The sequence below is a fragment of the Gouania willdenowi genome, chromosome 11, assembly GCF_900634775.1.
Source record: "Gouania willdenowi chromosome 11, fGouWil2.1, whole genome shotgun sequence".
NCBI classification, from domain to species: Eukaryota; Metazoa; Chordata; class Actinopteri; order Blenniiformes; family Gobiesocidae; genus Gouania; species Gouania willdenowi.
Window position 1 is genome coordinate 1,794,077 of NC_041054.1, and position 20,823 is coordinate 1,814,899.

General features: G+C 37.2%; 1 protein-coding gene across 1 annotated transcript in view; it reads right to left on the reverse strand.

The window, feature by feature from the left end:
- The window catches only part of LOC114471846 (protein capicua homolog), a 54,107-nt gene that overhangs the window by 8,755 nt on the left and 24,529 nt on the right, over nucleotides 1-20,823 (reverse strand). Inside the window, 15 exon segments of the mRNA XM_074783821.1 lie at nucleotides 82-248; nucleotides 384-642; nucleotides 1,735-1,951; nucleotides 2,810-2,934; nucleotides 3,695-3,837; nucleotides 4,400-4,571; nucleotides 4,573-4,797; nucleotides 5,632-5,714; nucleotides 5,958-6,081; nucleotides 8,310-8,458; nucleotides 8,769-8,895; nucleotides 9,398-9,580; nucleotides 9,672-9,771; nucleotides 12,927-13,080; nucleotides 15,140-15,271. Coding sequence (XP_074639922.1) covers nucleotides 82-248; nucleotides 384-642; nucleotides 1,735-1,951; nucleotides 2,810-2,934; nucleotides 3,695-3,837; nucleotides 4,400-4,571; nucleotides 4,573-4,797; nucleotides 5,632-5,714; nucleotides 5,958-6,081; nucleotides 8,310-8,458; nucleotides 8,769-8,895; nucleotides 9,398-9,580; nucleotides 9,672-9,771; nucleotides 12,927-13,080; nucleotides 15,140-15,271 — 2,360 coding nt within the window.

Here is a 20,823-nt window from a genome sequence, read left to right on the forward strand (position 1 = left end):
TAAGTTATCTTTTCCATGCGATTAGAGCATTGATGATGTCAGTGTGTGTTGTGGTATAACCATCTGAATGAGTTTCTTCACCTCTTTGCTGCTGCTGGTGAGTTCCTCTCCCTCCATCTCTCTGCCGTTGGTTTTCTCGCTTCTCTCCAGCGTCTCCTTCTCTTCCACCTCGCTATGTTTTTCTCCTTCAGGTTCATCTTTCATGTTCTCCACTTTGATCAGCATGCAGGCGTCTTCCTCCTTCTTCACTGGAGGACACCAGAACAACTCAGTCTAAACATTTTTTAGATAAAGTAACGTGTGCAGCAGCTTCTTTCATCTTTTCTTTGTACGTTTGGAGTCTCTGTGTTCAGTGAATGAACCCAAACACTCAGAATCACTACCTGTGGTTCCTGAGGAGCTCCTCGCTGCTTCTTGATCTCCGTCTGCAGGCCGTTCCTCCGGCTCGTTCTCACATTTGATCTCCGCCTTCACGCTGGTCTTAGAGGATTCTCCAGCTGCTCCCTGCACCCCGGCCTCCAGCGAAGAGGGTGGGTGTGTTTGATCCGATGTCAAGGCTGCTGAAGTGGGTGGCGCCGATGAGACGGACGCCAATCCGCCGGCTAATGAGCCGGTTGTGAGCGGATAAACGGCCGTGAGAACCTGATGGAAAGAACGAATAAATGTGAAAACATTTTCTCTCAATTCTTAATAGTTCCCAACTTTTATAAATGTGTACTATGCCCTCACACCATCTTTAACTTCAGGATTATTAGAAAAGTCTTGTATCAGATTAGAGCTGGTAGGATGATAAATTATTCGAATTAAAGCACCTGTCAAACTCAAGGCCCGGGGGCCAAATCTGGACCTTTAAAGCATCCAATTCGGCCCACAGAAGAAAGTAAAAATGACAACATATATTATTGCGTAAATGACCAAATAATCCATTTGTAGATATCTCAAATTCACTAATTTAATGAAACTCTACAATATTTTTAGGGTCTTCAAGATTTCCTTTGTTTATATCACATGAATGCAGCCATTTTTAACAGCGAATTGTAGAAATAACTCTCAATTTTTCCACAAATCTTGAAGATTCTCACAAACAATTCCACAAAACTGGCTACGAAATCAATAATTTTTGAAGTGAAGATCCGACAAGGATCGATATTAAATATTAGGGCACAATGATGTTGAAATTGTTCTTTTTTTCCACCTAAAATCTGTGGCCTACTTGAGATCAAACTGGCCTATATTAGGTCTCTGAGATAAATGAGTCAAATCTAGATGGTTTTTTTTTGTTAAAAAACATGATTAAAAAAACATTTTGGACATTTTTTGGATCAATACGATATTCGTGCGGAAAAATATCACCATATATCGTCAAATTGCTTTTTTTCTTACACCCTTAGTTGGTACTCTGCTTTAAAATACTCCTATAAATGTTTCTGCTTTGAAATCTTCTGGGATTTTACTTTTAATATTTGTTATTATATATTATTGTAAATACACTTGGGTTCTGTTGAGTTTGTATGTTTAAAAAGCAGTGCCCAATGATATATCATAGTTAAAGGTTTATTTTTATGTTATGGACTATTTTGTGCTCAAACTGTGCCTTTTCTTTTACATTTGTAATCAATAAATAAATAAAAATATATAAAACAACGTTAGTACTTTTGATTTAAGACTTAAAGAATTAAAATCATTAACTTTCAGTGCTATCAAAGAGTATCTGTTGTGTGTTTAGACATTTACCTGTGGAGCAGCTGCTGCGGCGCTCTGATTCTGGCTGTGAGGGGGTGGGGCCGCGACGAGCAGTGGGGGCTGAACCAGCGTTTGTCCCTGAGGAGCGATGGCGGTGAGGCCCAGGGTGGTCAGAGGTGACGGGAGGAAAGAAGCCGGGCTGGGAGCCTGCGTAACAGGGTGAGGGGACGCAGAGTCCAACGTGGGACTGGACTGAACGTACGTGATCCTGATGAAAAAAAACATACATCAGGAGTGTAATAGAATACTAAAAAACATACATTTATTCTGCTTTATATAACAGTTATTAAAACATCTGCAGCCAATTACTAAGAATTATTATTGTAGCTATTTGTGGTGACATTTTACAAAATATTCATGTTGTTATTTTGTCGTGTTTGTTTGTTATTAAAGCAGCAAAATAAACTTGAACAAAAAATGTTAAGATTTATAATTATTAAATATAATTCATTAATATTATAAAAAACTTTTTTAATAATTTGCAGACAGTCAAGACTTAAATATTCCAATAGCAACTTTATACAAGTAGATAACTAAAACTATGATAATTAATATACATTTTATATTATTTGAATATTATTTTATGGTAAAACTTGAATCAAGCTATTGTGTTTGGATTGTTTGAACATACAGAATTCAGAATTAAAAACAGCCAAACCACTTTATTAGTCTCATTGATGGAATATTTTCTTTATGTATGAATACAGTGATATTATCCAGTTTGCTGTCAGACATCAATCGCCACATTGGCTTTGTAAACGTGTTAAATGCTGAATAACTTGCACAAAAAACAAGCTTCAGCGATCATTTTTCATTGAACACTTCTTTACGTCAGTAAATGAGCAAATCAAACAGTGGCTCAGAAAATGGATAAAAACACATTTAAATAACCTTTTTTTTAGTCTAAAGTTGATATTTTTTCAACGAGCTTTGGCTCTAACTGAACTCATAAATGTTGAGAGAAAAACACTTGTGACTTTTCTGATCATCATTAAAGATAAAAAAAAATCACAGTCTGAGATCAAACTGAGCTCCAACATCTCTGAGGTCGCTTTGTGTCACTGACCTGGTGGGTGGGGGGGTCAGCAGGACGGTCTGTGGAGGGGCAGCACCGGAGAGCAACGTGGTTCCCATGGAAACGGGGAAGGAGCTCCCAGGGTGTACGATGGGCATGGGGGCGATTTGTATGATCTAAAAACAAAAAGAAAACCAAATTAATTTAGTGACCGATGCCTTTTGCTGCCTGCAGGGACGACGCGCTGGGATGCTTAATAAGCATCTGGTTAATTCTGATTTTAATTCTGAATCAAATTCCTCGATCTTGTATACCAGGGGTGTCAAATTTATTTTAGTTCAGGGGGCCAAATACAGACCAGTTTGATATCAAGAGGGCCGCAGTGTTTAGATGGGGGGAAAGGAGTCATTTTAACATTATTGTGCTGTAGTTTTCAATAACAATCCCTGCAGGATCAACACTTCAAAAAGTATTGATTTTGTAATGAATGCTTGTGTCATTTTGTGGAATTATTTGTGAAAAATTACAAGATTTAATTTCTTTTAATTTTATTTCTTTCCATAATTAGATCTTATTAGGTGGTCTTCTTCTTTCCTAAAAGACATGATCTGTCACATTCACACCTGTCCAATCAGAACCACTCCCAACCTCTAGACCTAAAGTGGAATTAAATTAAAGCTGAATAAACCTGTTTCCCATGAAAACCTTAATTCAATTACTATTTCCATGTTAACACGAAACAGAATACTTCAATTCAGAATTATTTAATTTGGAATACTTAATCCTGAATTAAAAAACATCATGTAACCGTGGCCCGTGAGTCACTGACGTGCTTTACCTTCATGAAGAGAACATGCAAACTCCACATAGAAAGAAATTGACCTTACCTTAGAGTCCAGCTCGTATTTTATCGGAGTAGTTTTTAAATCTGCATACCTTGTTTCCTGCCGTGGGGCCGTTCTGCACAGGAAGGGGCGGAGCCACCAGAGAAAAGGACGGATGAGGAGGACTGGACCCGCTTCTCACTGTTGCCATGGGAACCAACATCTTGCTCTGCAACACCGAAGGCTGGTTTTGGACTAATGAGAGACACAGACAGAGAGAGAGAGAGAGTTGATGAGTCAGTAGAGGTGAAGACAGCAGGAGGTGCACATTTCATATCCCATAATAAACCATCGTCGATGGGAGAACCAACATAATCCTGAACAGAGTGATCAGTGGGCGGCTGCTCTCGTTCAACACTACTAAGTATTTCCACTGTCGATCATTTACCTCCTGCTTATGTAAATCAGTCAGAGTGTGTGAGGGAAAGGAAAGCCACATTTTATTAAAATAATAAAGATAAAATTCACATTATCCTGATAAATTACTTGAGGCCTTTGGGTCCCAATCAACCCGTTATAGCAGCAAGTTTTTACCAGGAATACAATTTAAAAACATGCATTAAACAGAAAAACGACTGTATTTCCTGGACTATAAGTCACACTGGTATATTAGTCGCTTTCCACAAAACGTTACAATTTTCCAGGAAACATCCACAGTTAACTACTGTAGCTCCAGCTATTGGCTTGGACTGGTTGGTGGGTAAGCTAGGCTAGCGAAACTGACGGACCCAGGGGGAGGACACGGACAGGTACCCACCCCCTGCTGTAATTGGCTGCTGCTGTGCTCCTCCTCCTCCAATCAGGAGAGAGGCTGTCTTGTCGCCGATGGCGACCCCTCCGTCCACTGGTTTGCTGGCGATGGGTGCGCTGGTTACTGGACGTACCGCGTTGGTCACCATGGTGGAGGCCCCCTGCACCCCCCCCCAGGAGCTGACTCACTGCCTGGTGGGGGAAGGTGAGGGGAGACGAGGTGATGGATGGTGAGGAAACACCTTCTCCACATGTTCCAGTCCCTTCCTTCTTCATCCCTCCTTCACTGCCCTCCCCTCCTCCTTCTTCACCTCCTCCTCCTCCTCCCTCTCCTCTTGCAGAGGTGGAGTCGCCATGAGGGAGGGAAGGAGAGGAGGAGAGAGAGGAACGAGCCTGGAAGCCAAGCTGAAGGGAAAAGAAAGACACAAAGATCAAAGAGAAGATATTAGTGTGGGAACTTTTACTTTGTTCGCTGTGAGAACCACTTAAAGCTGAGACATCATTATTTTTTACAGTGAAAGCCTTTATATAAGAGCTCACCCTGAATAGACCTGTACCTGATGGGAGGTGGACCAGAAACACAAGACAAGAAGGACACTTCTATCGAAAAGTAAGGAAATAAATAGTCAATATTCCTTTATATATACACACCTTTGTTTGTGAGTTCAAATTTTTGTGTGTTTTTCGAGTCATGATGTATGTTTTTGTTATATTTTTTGTGTTATTGTTGTCATTTTGTGCAATTTTGTTGGCATTTTGTGTGTCTTTGAAGTGTTTTTCTATGTGTTGTTGTTTTTGTAGTCGTTATGTGTGGGTTTCTAAACATTTCATGTGTTTTACTGTTCAGTTAGTTTATTTTCTTGAATTTTTGTTGCCTTTTTGTGCGTTTTTGTAGTAATTTTGTGGTGAAGTGGTTGTTTAGTGTGTCTTTGATATCATTTTGTGTACTTTTGTTGACATTTTGTACATTTTAGTGTCCTTTCTGGAGTTCTGTGTGTTATGTTAGGCTTCATATAACTTCCAACCTCATTAATTACAAATTTGTTTTGGAGGCCACACAAAAATAGACCAAGGGCCGCATGTGGCCCCCGGGCCGCCAAATATACAGAAATATGACTTATATGTGAAATTCTTTGGAGCCATAACCACCATGTGATTAATAACATCCTGTGATTATTGACCTGGATCTAAATAAGAAATAAGTGTGTAAAACAGGAAAGTCATCATCAGTGCAAGTACCTGTCCGTCTGGCTCGTCCTCGTCGCTGTCCGTCACCCTCTCCTTACACTTCAGGTCGATGTAGCCTTCGGGGCAGGAGTCCTCTGAGGGACACATGTCTCAGTTTGAAAATGGGCAACATTTTTAGCTTTTTTTAATTTTTGACAGAAACGTAATTCTAATGCAGAGTGAGGAAGGTTGTTGGCGATGGTGTGGGTGTAACTGTCAGCATGTAGATCATGTGCTACTGTTGCACTTTTTTTATAACGCTGATGATTAACAGCTGAAGGTTGTAGCGGCTATGTGTGTGTGTCACTGTTCCCCTGATTAAGTCTCATCAGTCTCACCCATGACATCGTCGTCACCTTCTTCCTCACAGATGACCATCCGCTCATCATCGCTGGTGGCGTCCTCGCCCTGGTACAAGGACTGGAGCAGTGGCTGGGAACGAAACGATACTGATCCGTCCTCCTGGAAAAGAAAAGAAGAACGGATATGAAAAATGAAGTTCAGTTCAGTGTACACTAATGCTTATGTAGGCGTTTCATCCTGATGTAGCGTGGACATACGTCCATATGCTTTTAAAGGCCTGTCCGTCTTTCGGTGCAGCTTGATAATACAGTCTTCCTTTTGAGACAATCCCAGTTTGAATTCATTGTACCCTTCGTTCTTTGGTTATTACATTTTAAAACCAAATCAAAAAAAAAGAAATAAACAGTGTGGTTGATTTGTTATACTTATTTAAAACCAAAACAGAAACACAGAAAAACCAAAAACCAGGTAAGTAGCATTTTTCTGTTTTTTTTTCTTTTAACTTTAACTTGTTCCGTTTGTGTGACGGGGAAATTAGAGCGAGAACTGAAATCCATTGCACCTCCCTCCCCAGGTCCTGGACCAGGTCTCCACACACAATAGAACTGTTTAGGATTTATTTCAGCAGTTTTCTGGTTCTGCTCATGTTTTCATTCAGTGTGTGGATGTTTTAGCTCGTAAAAAGCTGTTCATGTTTATGTTGTTTTGCGGTGTTAGGATCCAATTAGTATCTAAATAAACTGGTGACTGACTATAGAGTGTGAGGCTGGTGTGATGTTATACGTTAGAACTTCTACCATTTGAAACTTTTAAAAAAACAATTACAGCTTTTTTGAGGGCAGTAAAATGTTTATTTTGCACGTTATAAATACCGCTAACGGCAGCCGTCAACACACACGGAAATTGATCACAAGAAACGAGGAGCACCAGTAGGGTCATTACACCACCTCTGGTTCCACATATCATGTGCATGTTTTATGTAACATCTATTTTTTGGTTTTTATTTATTTATGTATTAATAATGTTTCAATTCACCAGTAATGTGACTTATCTGTTGCTCCTTTTTATGTCCAGACCGGTAGCAAAAGTCCGTCCAGTCACCAGATTATATGGATACAATTTGGACCGTAACACTCTTCAGTAAATTTGGCAGATATTCACAGATTCAGACTTTCAGCATCAATTACTCTAATGAAACTTCATCGACACATAAATTACGCCTCCGCCATCGGTGTGAGGTGGACAACATGATACATTTTTGATCAAACGCAGCAGAGTAAAAGTCCATCTGTGTGTTCCTTCTGTGTGGTGAAATTGAAACTTGAAGCTCTCGTCCTAGTTTCCCTATAAATGTCCAAATATCACACAAACAGAACCAGATTTAATTTTAAAACAGAAAAATGCTGCTTGTTTGGTTTTTCTGTTTTCTGGTTTTAAATTATTAAAAAAAAAAAAAAAAAAAAACCCGTTTTTTCTATTTGGTTTTGAAACAAAATAACCAAATATCGAAGGGTACACGGATTTGTTTGTATTTAACAAATGGTATATAATTAATTATACAATAGTTAGTTGTAACTGAGTAATTTGATTGGACAAGAGACATTCAATGAGTGCTGATAAAGAGAAACAACAGCACTGGGACTTGTTATGATCATATCACGCCTCTGTTCGGACGATCTAATGACCGTAACTAAAAAAATCTGCAAAATAACTAAAAAATCTGCAAAATTATTTTTAAAAATCCGAAGGAAAAAAAATCAGAAATATGCAAAATAATCAAATTGACAATAAAAACACCAAAAATGCGTGTTTTGTTATAGTTTTTGGATTAATGTCATTTTGTGTACATTTGTTGATATTTTGTGCATTTTGCTGTCCTATTCTGTGTTTCTTTAGTTTTGTGTGTGTGTGATGATGGATATAATATGGATATGATCTTCATTATTTATTGACCTACACTATGTCTATCTGATTTATCTCCAACAACTTTAACATGTTAATTTTGAAGGTTTTCTGCCAGAAAAAAGCTGCTGGTTTAGGAGTAAATTTATGCATTCTTTGGCATTCAAAAAGTAATAAATAATGAAAGAAAGATTCATTTTCAAAAGCAGCCTGATTATCTTTATGTGGACCTCATTTTACTCTCATTTACAAACTGCTGGAGGAAATGAACTGTTACAGGTCAATAGTTTTATTATATTTAGTTCTCGCAGCACTGCACAAAATTTACATTCCTTGTTTGTTGAAATATGTAAAGAGGGCTTTGAATCCCATCAGAACTTGTTGTTAGAGTGTCTCCAGGTAAAGCTGCTGATGTTTTGTTCTCAGACTAAAACCTCTTGGGCCTGTTTCGCTGCCCTTGGAGCGATGCATTAACAACCTCGTACCTTCTCCCTCTGCTCCAGGCTGTGCATGGCACTCTGGGAAAAAGCTCGTAGACGGGGGTGTTGGCCTGAGAACAGCCCGCCACGACGCTCTGCTCCCCCTGGCCAGAGAGAGCTCCCTCCTTTCCCTTCCTGGGACTCTGAGTTAATGTCTAGATCAAAAAAACAGGGATGAAACAAGCAAAGATTGAAAGCCGTGGATCAGTTTTTTTTAATATCTTTTATAATCTGCCCTCGTGGAGTTTAAACTGTTTACTTATACTTTTGTTTACACTAATAATTCTTACAAAAATACAACCAACCAACAAAAACAAGAAAAGGTTGACCTGCATTAATAACAGCGCTGATATACATCCCTTCACACTTGCATTAAAGGCATCCTCCACTGTTTTTACAAATGTGCCTTAAAATATTTAAAAATGTACTTAAAGATGTCGTTATAACCATCGTTTGTTTACCCACCGATGCTCTCTGACATGCTCCGCTCTCGAGGCTCCTTTGGGATTCCTCGTCCTTCTGACAGAGACTTCCTTCTGTCTTTGTTGCACCACTTCCAGTCTGGATGGGCTCTGAAATGGGCTTCCTTCACCTGGAAAAGGAAGTAGTGAGTTTATATTTTTCATACAACTTGAAGTAAACATGCTGCAAACAACTGTGAACTCGATAGCGTGTTGCATTTTCTGTTTTTAGTGAACTTTTGTAAAGCTTTTTCCCCATTTTTTTTTTTTAATTAATTTGATTTCAGAGCTACTACGGTGTATCAAGACCACAAAAAAACAAATAATAAATCTGAGCACTACAACTTTAATCTCATAGTGCCCGGATTTGTTTTATTTTATTGTGACTCTAATACGCCGTCGTATTCAGCAAATTACTTAAGGGGCAGAAAATGTCACTCATAAGGTATTTTTAAATATTAGGGGACTATAACAAAAAATACAACTGCTGTAAGCCGATCTGCAGTTAATAAAAGGCTGCAGCAGATCAGACGAATAAAAGCGGGTCATAAATGTGATATTGCAATATTTTGACAGCATTAAACATGTCCTGAGGTGTTTCTCGGCTCAGGTTTGAAGGTTGGGGTCACACACCTGAAAAGCCAGGTCGTGGTACTGCTGCTTCTCGTTGGGTCCCAGTGCGTACCACCACTCCCCCAGGATCTTGCTGACCGTCCGGTTGTCCTGGTTGGGGTGTCGCTGGTGCACGAGGGCTCGGTGGCGTTTGCTGAAGATCATGAACGCGTTCATCGGGCGGCGGATGTGATCCTTCTCCCTCTGAAGAAGACGAGACATGAGCTTTAGCTTTAGCTACAACAGTAACTTTTAACAAGCTTCCTATGTGTGTGTGTGTGTGTGTGTGTCTGACCTTCCTCTCTCCATCTTTGGGCAGAGCGCTGAGCGACTGCGTGCGTCTCTTCATTTGTCCAGGTGAAGGCGTCGGATCGTTGGCCACACCAGGAGAGAACCTGTAAACACACAGAGAAACGAATGAACTTTAAAATACTAAATGTTTAATTTGGGATTAAAAATATTCACTGTTTACTGCTTTTTCTGCTGCGCCCCCTTAGTAGAGTAAAAATCTATCAGGCCCCCACTCCACCATCGAAAAGTCTGACCATTTAAAAAAAAAAAGAAATAAAATAGAAATAAAATAAAAATGAGCAATTACATATTTTAGATCAGTAATAAAGCTCTTCATTAATAAAGTACAAAGAAAAAAGAATTTTCTATTTCTTATTTATTTCACTTTATTTTAGTTTTTGTTCAAAATAAAGCATTTAATCCAGTGTTCATGAACCCATTTTTATATTAAAAAATCTGGTGACCCCAAAAGACACATTTTTCTTTCCATTATTAGTTTTATAACCTTATTCTTTTTACTGTGTTTAGTTATGAATAAAAAGCAGCCAGGATTAGTGCCAAGTTGTACCAGCTCATATATTGTTATAGTGCATTTTATTTGAGAAAGTGAAAATATAGAATACAGTTAAGATTGTGTGTTGTTGTAAAATTTAAAGGGTATATTTTTAATCAGTAATTGTTTTTTTTTTTTTTTTAGCAATTACTACTAGACATTTCCAGTGACCTCATTTAAAATCCAGGTAAATTCAAGGTTGAAAAAACACTGATTTAATGAGTGACTAAATCCTAACACCACATTTTTTTTGCTGAAAACAAAGCGATTGATTTTAGTCAAAACATGTTTTTTTTTCAAATTAAAACAACACACAATCTTAAACATTCTTAATGTATTCTATACTTTCACTTTCTCAAATATAAATGTAGTTCAAATAAAATGCAGTATAAAAAAGGAAGAAAGAGAAAAAGGAAGAAACAAGACAAAAAAACAAAAACTGTATAAAATCACTGAGCTGGTGCATTAGTTTATTTGTTACATGTAAAAAAAGTGATAAAAAATAAATTATAGAAAAATTGCCATACATTTATGATATAAAAATGGGGTCACTGCACAAAAAGGTTGGCAACCACTAGTTTAGTTACTCTTAAATCATTGAACAAATTGTCTTAAAACAGAGCGATTAAAGAGTTAAAATGCAGATATAAGCCTCAGTGAATGTGTTTGTTCAGTACTTTAGCATTAGCAGCAGTGTCTCCATTGATATGCAGGCGTACGGCAGGTGTGAGAGCTGCTTTGTGAGTGGAGCGACCCTGAAACAAGCAGGCAGACTGGCCTCGTCTGACTCCCTCACACAGAGACACGGTGGGAGAGATGAAAAGCTTCAGACAGATGCACAAACGCCACGCCACTCAAACATAGTGGCTGTGCTGCATGTTTAACGTCCCTGAGAGTTTCAACTATATTTAATTCAGCCTACAGTTACTACCTACTTTCTGATATGAGTCAGAGTGAGAGCTGCACACAGGAACCCAGCGTTATTCTACGAGCCGCTCGCTCTGAATGACAAGCTGTGGGTGGCTCTCATGTTCAAACGCCAAACAAAAAAGCCTTAAACTTTTCTTTTAAAGTATTTAAAGCTTCTTACTTTTATGTTGTAACTTCTGTAGCATCGTAACAGTCACAGTTATACCGGGGGTGTGCATTGCCATGAATCTGACAATACAATTCATGATTTTCATGTCACAATACAATTTATCCCGATACTCAACAATATGATGTATAACGCATTCAAACCCAGACCTTCCCAAAACAAGTCACACAACAGAACTCACTCACACATGCTGTCCCTTCGAGGATAAAAAACCCAAAAGTGGCACATATTGAGCAGCTGTTTGTTAACAAATGTGCCTGTGTGTAGTTTTTTTTACTCCTTTAGTGTCTTTTGTTGTCCGGTGTATTTCTGTTGTTACTGTGTATTTTTCTGTATTTTTTCATGTCTTTCTGAGCCGTTTTGTGTATTTTTGTAGTCCCATTGTGTATTTTTTCTCCTTTTGTGACTTTTGCTGTACTTTGGTTTATTATTGTTCTTTTATGTATTTATGTTGACCCATTGTGTATTTGTTCTCTTTCGGTGTCCTTTTGTGTATTTTTGTTGTTCTTTTGTATATTTTTGTTGTTCTTTTGTATATTTTTGTTGCCCTATTGAGCATTTTTTTACTCCTTCTGTGTATTTTGTTGTCCGATGTGTATTTTTTGTTCTTTTGTGTATTTTTTGATAATTTTCTCTGTCTATCTGAGTCTTTTTCTCCTTTTGTGTCTTTTGTTTATTATTGTTTTGTTGACCCAGTGTGCATTTTTTCTGTTTTTGTGTATATTTGATGTTCTTTTGTGTAATTCTCCGTTTGCTTGTATGTTTTTTTTGTGTATTTTTGTTGCTCTTTTATGTATTTTTGTCGTCCCATTGTGCATTCTTTTTTGCCTTTTGTGTAATTTGTTGTCCTATTAAGTATTTGTGTTTTTCTTTTGTGTATTTCTCTGTTAATTTGTGCTTTTGTAGTGATTTTGTGTATTTTTACTGTCATTTTGTGCATTAACTTTTGGGGGGCTGCTAGTTGCCCATGTTTGTAATACACGTACAAGTTTTTTCTTTTAAACCAATCTTATTAAAGCACAGTGATGTTATTTTACCTTGTGTAGCATTATCACAAAATTTATCCCAGAATTGTCTTTCTGGTCAGACTTCATTTGAAATAAAATGATCGAGATTTATATTGTATATATCGCCATTTTGAGAAAAGATATCGAGATATGAATTTTAGTCCATATCGCCCAGCCCTAGCTGTGACCAACAAGTTATGTAATAAAGCTCTCCTGGTTTCAATATTTCTGCTTTTCTTTTAAAATGAATGTCTTTGATTTTGGTATTTCCCATGAAGTAAATCACAAAAAAAACCTTTTTTCTATCAGAACAGCCTTTGATGGACAGTTTTCATCCTTTATGCTATGAACCATTTTAATGACAGCTGGATATAGCACTAACGAAGTCCACATGTGGAGCAGACAGACATAAATGGACACACTTGCATGTAAACAAGTGATGAAGTGAATCCAGCACCACCGTCTGCAGCTGCTCCAGTCTGACTGGTCTCGTTTCAAAAGTTCAGCATAAGTTCACATCAGAGCTTCATTCGCATTTAAATTCAATCTTAAAAGGTTTCCTGATCACTCTAAACTCTTTTTTTTTTTTTTTTTTAAACTTACGGATCATCGGTGTCGCTCTCCGTCTCGCTGTCAGCCCCGCCCCTGTCTGTCGGAGGATTGTCATTGGTCGCGGGAGGGCAGGAGGGCGATCCCCGCTCCAGGTCCAGGGCACTGATCCGGCCGTCGCACACCAACGCCACACCGCAACGAGGCTCTGAAAAAAAGTCATGGTGCTATCACAGTTTCACCATAACATTATCAATCACATCGATTAAGTGGAGAGTTGGAGCAGATGCCTCAAACTCATGGCCTGGGGTCCAAATCCGGCCCTTTGGAGCATCCAATTCAGCCCACAGAAGAAAGTAAAAATGACGGAAAAAATATGAATCATTGTGTAAATGAAACTCAACAACAAATATTTGCAGGTGCTCACAGTTTTTCCCGCTGCTTATATCACGATTGCAGTCATTTTTAATGTTAAACTGTTAAAAAAAAACGGAAAAATTCTTACAAAATCCTTTAATTCTCCTAGAATTATTACATATTATTTCCCTTGATTAAATAGAAATGAGTCACAAAACCTTGGAAATTTAAAGTGAAGATCCTGTTGGGACTGATATCTGTCACTTATTTCTTGGACATGGTCATTTTTTATGTAAACGCAGAAGTGCAAACTAGGGCACAATGTAGAAATTACCCATTTTCCCACATAACTGTGGCCCTCTTGAGATCAAACTGCTCCATATTTGGCCCCTGAATGAGTTTAAAACCCATGGCATGAATGGATGCAGTAAAACACTGCTTGTTTAAGAAGAATCAGAGCTTTTATTTATTATCATATATGTTTTTACACATATACAAAACATGTTCTCTACATTTAGCCCATCCCTGGGGGGTGGAGGGACTTGTTCGGCATCCCACAGTGTTGGCCCACGTGTGACTCGAACCGGTGACCCTCTGATTACACGCCCGCTTCCTTAACCACTAGGCCACCACAAGCAAATGAAACTAGGGTTGGAGTCAATTACATTTTAAAATTACAATTATGTCCTTAAATATCTGTGTTCAATTACAATTAATCACAATTGCTGAGCCTGAAATAAATAAGCCTCTTATGTTAGCTTTCTGTTAGCATCTCTTATGATAACAGATTGGTCTTAAATCAGCTGTAAAATACACTAGAAAATCTTATCTATCATCTAATTTGTGTCTTATCTCTTGATTACCTTGTTAGGGTTCCCAATCAATGAAAATATAGGTATTCATATTTTTGGTGTGGACATCTGAGCTTTTTTTCTGTCAGTATACCCCAAGATTCCAATTAATATGGACTGTTGAAGAACTCCCACCCAAAAAAACTTCTATCCCCAGGGTTTGTGTGTGTTCAACAGTCTGTGATTTACTCTCTAACTTCAGCCACCAGAGCGTGTCAGCGCACTGTTTAAGGGAGAGTAAAGGTCCCTTAGGAGAGCTCTTCTTCTCTGCTTCATTGTCTATTATGAAACCGCAAAGTTGAAACTGTCGCCCCCTGCGGTCACAGATTAATTTTGTTTTTATTTCACAATTAGTTTAGATCGACATCTTTAACTTTTCATGATTTTTTGAAGCAACCAAAAGCAGCACAAATGGTCATTTTGACTGACAAACCTGCTAAATGATGTAAAAATCTGCTAAATGATCTAAAAATCAGTCTGAAAGTTTCACTCCAGTAGAAAACAATGGGAGGTTTACAGGCAGTGGGGCCGTGTGACATCATCAATCACGTGATTTCAAGATGGAGGAACACAGGCTCTAAAACTGTAAAGTAGTCCCATTTTTAAATGTTAATAAAATGAATATGTAGCAAAATTATGTGTTTTGTAATAAGGACATTTCAAAGATTATAGACCAGATTTAGAAAAACAGTGGCGGATCCATTTTTATATTGTGGGTTTTGAATACTGCACCCCCACCTGGATGGTACGCCCCGTGATAAACGAGGCTTAACTAACAGTATATAACAAATTAAAGACAATATGCAGTGTATAAAGTCTCTAGTTTATTATGTAACAAATAATACAATTATTTATCATCATTAGTCAATAGATGAGTTCATGTTTAAAGACTTTAAAGGCTTTCTGACTAATCCTGACACATCGTTCTGCTTCTGTAGTTCCATCACATTCCATAGTGATTATTCTAAAAAAATAGTTTGAATTCTTCCTCTTCTGTTGTGGCGTCGTAGCTTTAAAGAACAGAACTTAATACATGCTAAGTTACAAACAGTTTGCTACCTTTGCTCTGATTGGTGAGCTGTTGGCCGTCTGCGGGCTGGAGCGAGGCTCCTGATTGGCTGGGCTCCAGGAAAGGGACGAGGGAATGCCAAGGAAACACTGGCACCGAGCGAGGCTCCACGTTGGTCCAAACTGTGGGAGGAGGAGGAGAAAAGAGAGGCATAATATTTATTTTTCTAAAAAAAATCTAATAAAATGCAAGTAAAAAGTAAAATAAATCAGTAATAATAAAAAATGATTTCCATTCAGTTAATAATATAAAGAAGGTTAAGTTAAATGGGCCAATCAGGTTGATGTAACATCAGTAGAATTAGAATTATTTGGAGAGTTTTTTTTTTTATCTCTGATCCCATTCTGCTGGTTCCACGCTGCAGTTTCCATTCCATTAATCATTTTAATGATAAAATATTAAAAATGTTCTATAAATAGAGAGAAACTGTGGCTCATCTAAAATGAAGATCCTGAAACTGGACGTCCTGATTGTACTGTGAGAGCTACTGTTACACGCTGCGTTCAAACGCTCACATTTGTCTCACATTTGGACTTCATCCAGACCTTTGTTTTCCACTCACTGTCGGTTTCTGCTGCTGTAGCAAAATTAGTCCCATCACAGCTACACACCTGACCTCTGGTTAAAATTAGCAAAGAGTAAACAGGGAAATCATGACTATTTTTATTACAATACAGGGAATTAAGCTGAAAGCTGTATTTTATATCAAATGATCAAAATAGGGGACATTACTGTTATAGATCTATTTATTTCTCTTGCAAAAATGCTAGGATTATTATTTGGGTTTTTTTAATGGAGGACTATCCATCAATTATCCTTTAACAAATCATTAATAATAAAAAGATGTGGAATAGATCAGTGTCAAAAAGTCAAATATCTGCTAAATACAATAATATAAATTATTTATTACTTGCAATAACAAAATGTCAAATTAATATAAATAACATTAAAAATCATCCGTTTATTTGTATATATGAAAATAAATATGTTAAAGTCATATTGATTGAGTTGAAAATGCCATAAAACAAGCATTTCCCCAAATAAAGCTCTTAATTAATAAAGTGCAAAAAAAGAAAACCTCTCAAGGCCCTGATACAATACAACAATATTGTTACGACCCTGTCCTGTACTGTGGGGAGTCTGCTTGTTCTGGCAGCCGCTCCTTCTTGTTTCTCCTCGTTGCAGGTGCTGATTGGCTGTGTTTTGGCCCCGCCTGTTGGTCTTCACTATTTCTGTCCGCACCACTGGCTTTTTGACAGTTTGAAGGATCCCGTCCATGGGTGTGGCTGCTGGCTCTCTCCTCAGCGGCATCATCATTTATTATGCACCTTTAAGTATATTTTGATCATTTGTTAGCCTTGGTTGTCGTTCTTTATGTTTAAGCCTGGTTTTGTTGGCATTAAATCTTGCTTTGTACACCTTTAAGACGTTGTCGCCTCCCACCTTTGTGTCACAGTGTGAACGGCTGTAACAATATATATATATATATATTTTTTTTTTTTTTCAAAAAGAAAGTTTTTTTTTAAAACGTGTGATCTTTTTTTTAGAAAAATATAAAAATTTGGACTATTCTTCAAATCTCCTAAAAATAATTATAAATAACTAATAATTTTTAGAACAGTAATAAATCTCTCTATTAATAAAGTGCAAAAAAAAACCCCTCAGGGCCCCTTATTACAACAAAATAATGATATTTTTTCTTAAATTAAAAAGGAAGGTAAAAAAGTGCGAGTTTTTTTGGAAAAAAAGAAAAAGGTGGAATATTCTTCTTCAAATCACATAAAAATAACTATTGATAACTAATAACTTCAGAACAGTAATAAAGCTCTTTGTCAACAAAGTGAAAAGATTTTTCATGCTCAAGGTTCTGCAACCTTGTTGGTTGTTCTCTCTGTGTTTTTAAAATCCTGCAATTTCTTACCAAAAATCCAACAAAATTACCAAAAATTACATGAAAATTGGTCACAAAACCAAGTAATTGTATAGTGAAAATAATGGGACTGATTTCTGTCACTTATTACTTGAATATTATCGGTGCTTTATAGTTTAGGGCCCCTGGCCCTAAACTATAAATAAATACTATTAAATATCAATATGAATAATAATATTAAATAAAACTGGTAGAAATAATCATCTATTCATTTGTATTATATAGGAATAAAGGTGTTTAGTCGTGTTGATTGAATCTAAAAATAAATAAATATCTCCTAAAGTCTGCATACGTACACTAAGGGAGCAATAATGAAGCTTGTGATGCTAATGCAGTCGTTGCTGGGCTATATTGAGGAGAAGCCCCGCCCCCTCCTCTGTGTGTGTGTTTGTTTCTTTGTGTTTTTAAAAATGTATGGACGGAGGAGCCTCCACCATGGCAGGTGGTTGCTTTAACGGCCGCACGAGGGGAAGTGAGAGACGGAGAGATGGCGTTCAGACCTCGACACATTTTACTGAGCTATTCCTATTGGTGGAGACGGCGTATCCATGACAACACGCCAGCAAAAAAAAAGACGAGTGCACGAAACATATTCACATCACGTCGAACCTGCCCTTAACTCCCCGTCTGAGGGTTGTTGATTGTCTGGAACTGCAGGGTGTGTGTGTGTGTGTGTGTGTGTGTGTTAGAGGAGGTGTGAATGACCTTGTTACTGCGTTCTCTTAGTCTTTACATGTCTAGACATGTCAATAATCTTGCCCTTTTAAAGCTTTAGAGAAAATAAAAAAACATCCTTTACCTGCAGGTCTTATACATGAACACATACAAAGAGGGTGACACACACACACACACACACACACACACACACACACACACACACACATACACACACACACACACACACACACAGTTGAATCACACGGCGAGCAGTGGGTCTCTGCGGTTGCCTGAGCGACTGAGATATTGAAGCTTTTGATGTTCACGCCTCGTCATAAACTGTGTAATGTTTGACTACAACATGTAAAAATTAAATAAATAAATCAAATGACTCTTATTTCATACCTGCATGAGTCTAAGCGTATCTTTGTGGTCTTCTTCTGGGTTTTACGAGAAATCATGTTGTTTTTGGAGTGATTTTGTGTACTTTTGTTGACATTTTTGTAGTCGTATCCTGTTTTTGTAGACATTTTTTGTGTATTTTTGTGTTTGTTTTGTATATTTTTCTATCACTTTCTGTATTTTTGTTCTCATTATGTGTGTTTCTGTTGTCATGTTGTTTTTAGAGTAATTTTGTATTTCTACTGTTTTGTGTATTTTTCTATCACTTTCTGTATTTTAGTTGTCATTGTGTGTTTTGTGAGTAATTTTGTGTGTTTTCATAGTCATTTCGTGTGTTTTTGTTGTCGTTTTGCATAGTTTTCGATCACTTTCGATATTCTTGTTCTCATTATGTGTGTTCTTTCAGTAATTTTGTGTTTTTGTTGGTCTAATGTATTTTTTGAGTCATTTTGTGTATTTGTACTGTTGTTTTGTGTATTTTTCAAACACTTTCTGTGTTGTTGTTGTCATTATGTGTGTTCTTTGTGTAATTTTGTGCGTTTTTGTTGTTGTATTGTTTGGGAGTAATTTCTGTTGTTGTTTTGTATATTTTTGTTGTCGTTTTGCTTATTTTAGTTGTTTTTAGAGTAATTTGGTGTATTTTTGTTGTCATTTTGCATATTCTTACTGTTATTTTGTGTATATTTTGTCATTACGTGTTTTCTTTGAGTGATTTTGTGTATTTCTGTTTTCATTTTGTGTATTTTTGTTGCCCTAATGTGGATTTTTGTAGTAATCTTGAGTATTTATGCTATTCTTTTGTGTATTTTTGCAGTTGTTTTGTATATTTTTTTCTAATGTTGTGTGTTTTGTCAGTTTGCATTAACCACCTGTTGCCTGGGTCTGTGTTAGAGTTTCACACCTCAGCCATTTGTCTAATGTCAGGTGCTTTACAACCGTTGAAAGTGTGTGACAGAAACATCATTTCATTACCAGGTGGAGGTTATTCCTGTGCTAAAAAAAAGCAACGTGACACACGTGTAGAAGTCATCGCTCATCTGTACGGCTCAGCTCGACTGTGGTTTCAGCTTTTATTTTTAGTCTGGGTTTTCACTACGGGACGGTCGTGCTGACCTCAGTTACGTCCACATTTGGGACACGAGGGCAGTGGATTCCTCTGATAGTGACACAATCACGCAACAGAGGAGGAAATGATCTGCTTGATGTTTGTTCTGTGTCTGAATTAGAAAACTAATGTCACAGAGGAGGCAGCAACTTCAAACACAACGTGATCTCTGCTGGAAGCAGGTTTACTACAAACCTGATATCTGGTTTTCTGTTAGCTACTATAGACCGAATCAAGAAAAAATAGCAACCAATAAAATACCAAGACCTTCATTGGAAAAGTGAACAAAATCAGAGTTCTCTTTATTAAATGCCAAAACCTAACCAGAACCACAACCTCAACTAGGGCCTCAGATTTTCCACGATCACGAAAAACAAGGAATTTATTTTGTAGAACTAAAATGCCAATGATTTAATACATATAATTTAAGCAGACTCAGGCAGAGATAGCAATATAACAGAATATGAGCGTCATTTTCATTAGGGTTACATTTGGGATAATTTAACACATTGGCAGGATATTTTTCACACAGGTCACTGAATGTCTAGCAAGTATAAAAAAAAAAACGAACAGCGCTTTCATGCTCTGTTATCTCTCATGATTTAAGCAAAGCAAATTTTTTGCAAATCTAATCCACAAAAAACTAAATAAAACAAGAAGACGTTAAATAATTAATAACAAGTTAATTCTGTTAACCTAATTAAGCATGTTTGGCACAATTTCGGGAACTTTATTAGCAAGTAATGACATCTGATTAGGGAAAGATGATAAAATGGAAATATGTAAACTGATCCCAACATAAAGCAGAAATGGGTAAACTCTGAAGCGGAATTGGAAAATATTTGAAGTGGAAAATGGGAGGCTCTGCGTAGCTTTAATGCCAACTCAAACCCGAGCACTGCCTTTGATTCTGCACACCAAACCAAGCAGTTGCAGGCTTGTCTTATGGGGTTTCATCAAGAAAAAATGCATAAACCTAACCATAACACTAATTGTAAAAAAATATATTTTATTTACATACAATATGAGAGTGGGATTTTGTCAATTCTTCTGGTAAGGGGTCTAGATCATGTCCTGTCACCCTACAGACCAGATGTTCAGTTGTTGATCCATTTTCCATAGATAATGGGTGTTTGCCTGAGCCCAAAATTGTTTTAAGTTAGTTTTAATCCTAATAATTATCATATTTTGCACATTGAGTTATCTCATGTATGAAAAGCCCTGTATAATAAATTCGCCTGGTCATCCTATTTGAAGGTGATTTCATTAAAAATAACACTTAAAATTGAAGTAAAAAAATATCTGTTTTTGTTTTAACTTGTTGATCTTTTAAAAGTATTGGCACAGCTTGATAATAAAGAAGGTTTTTGAGTCCCACAGGCATAATAGTTGAGAACCACTGCAGAGGAAAACAGTAGAGTTTAGTGAAGGCATGCAGGTGTAAAAATCCTAAATGTTACGTTCAATGGAAAGTTTCTTGTATGAGTAAAAGTAGGGATATGAAACATCAATTGACACTTTGGTCAAAAAGCTGCTACAGGTTCTTTGTGTTTGATTAGTAAAAGCTATATAACACACTG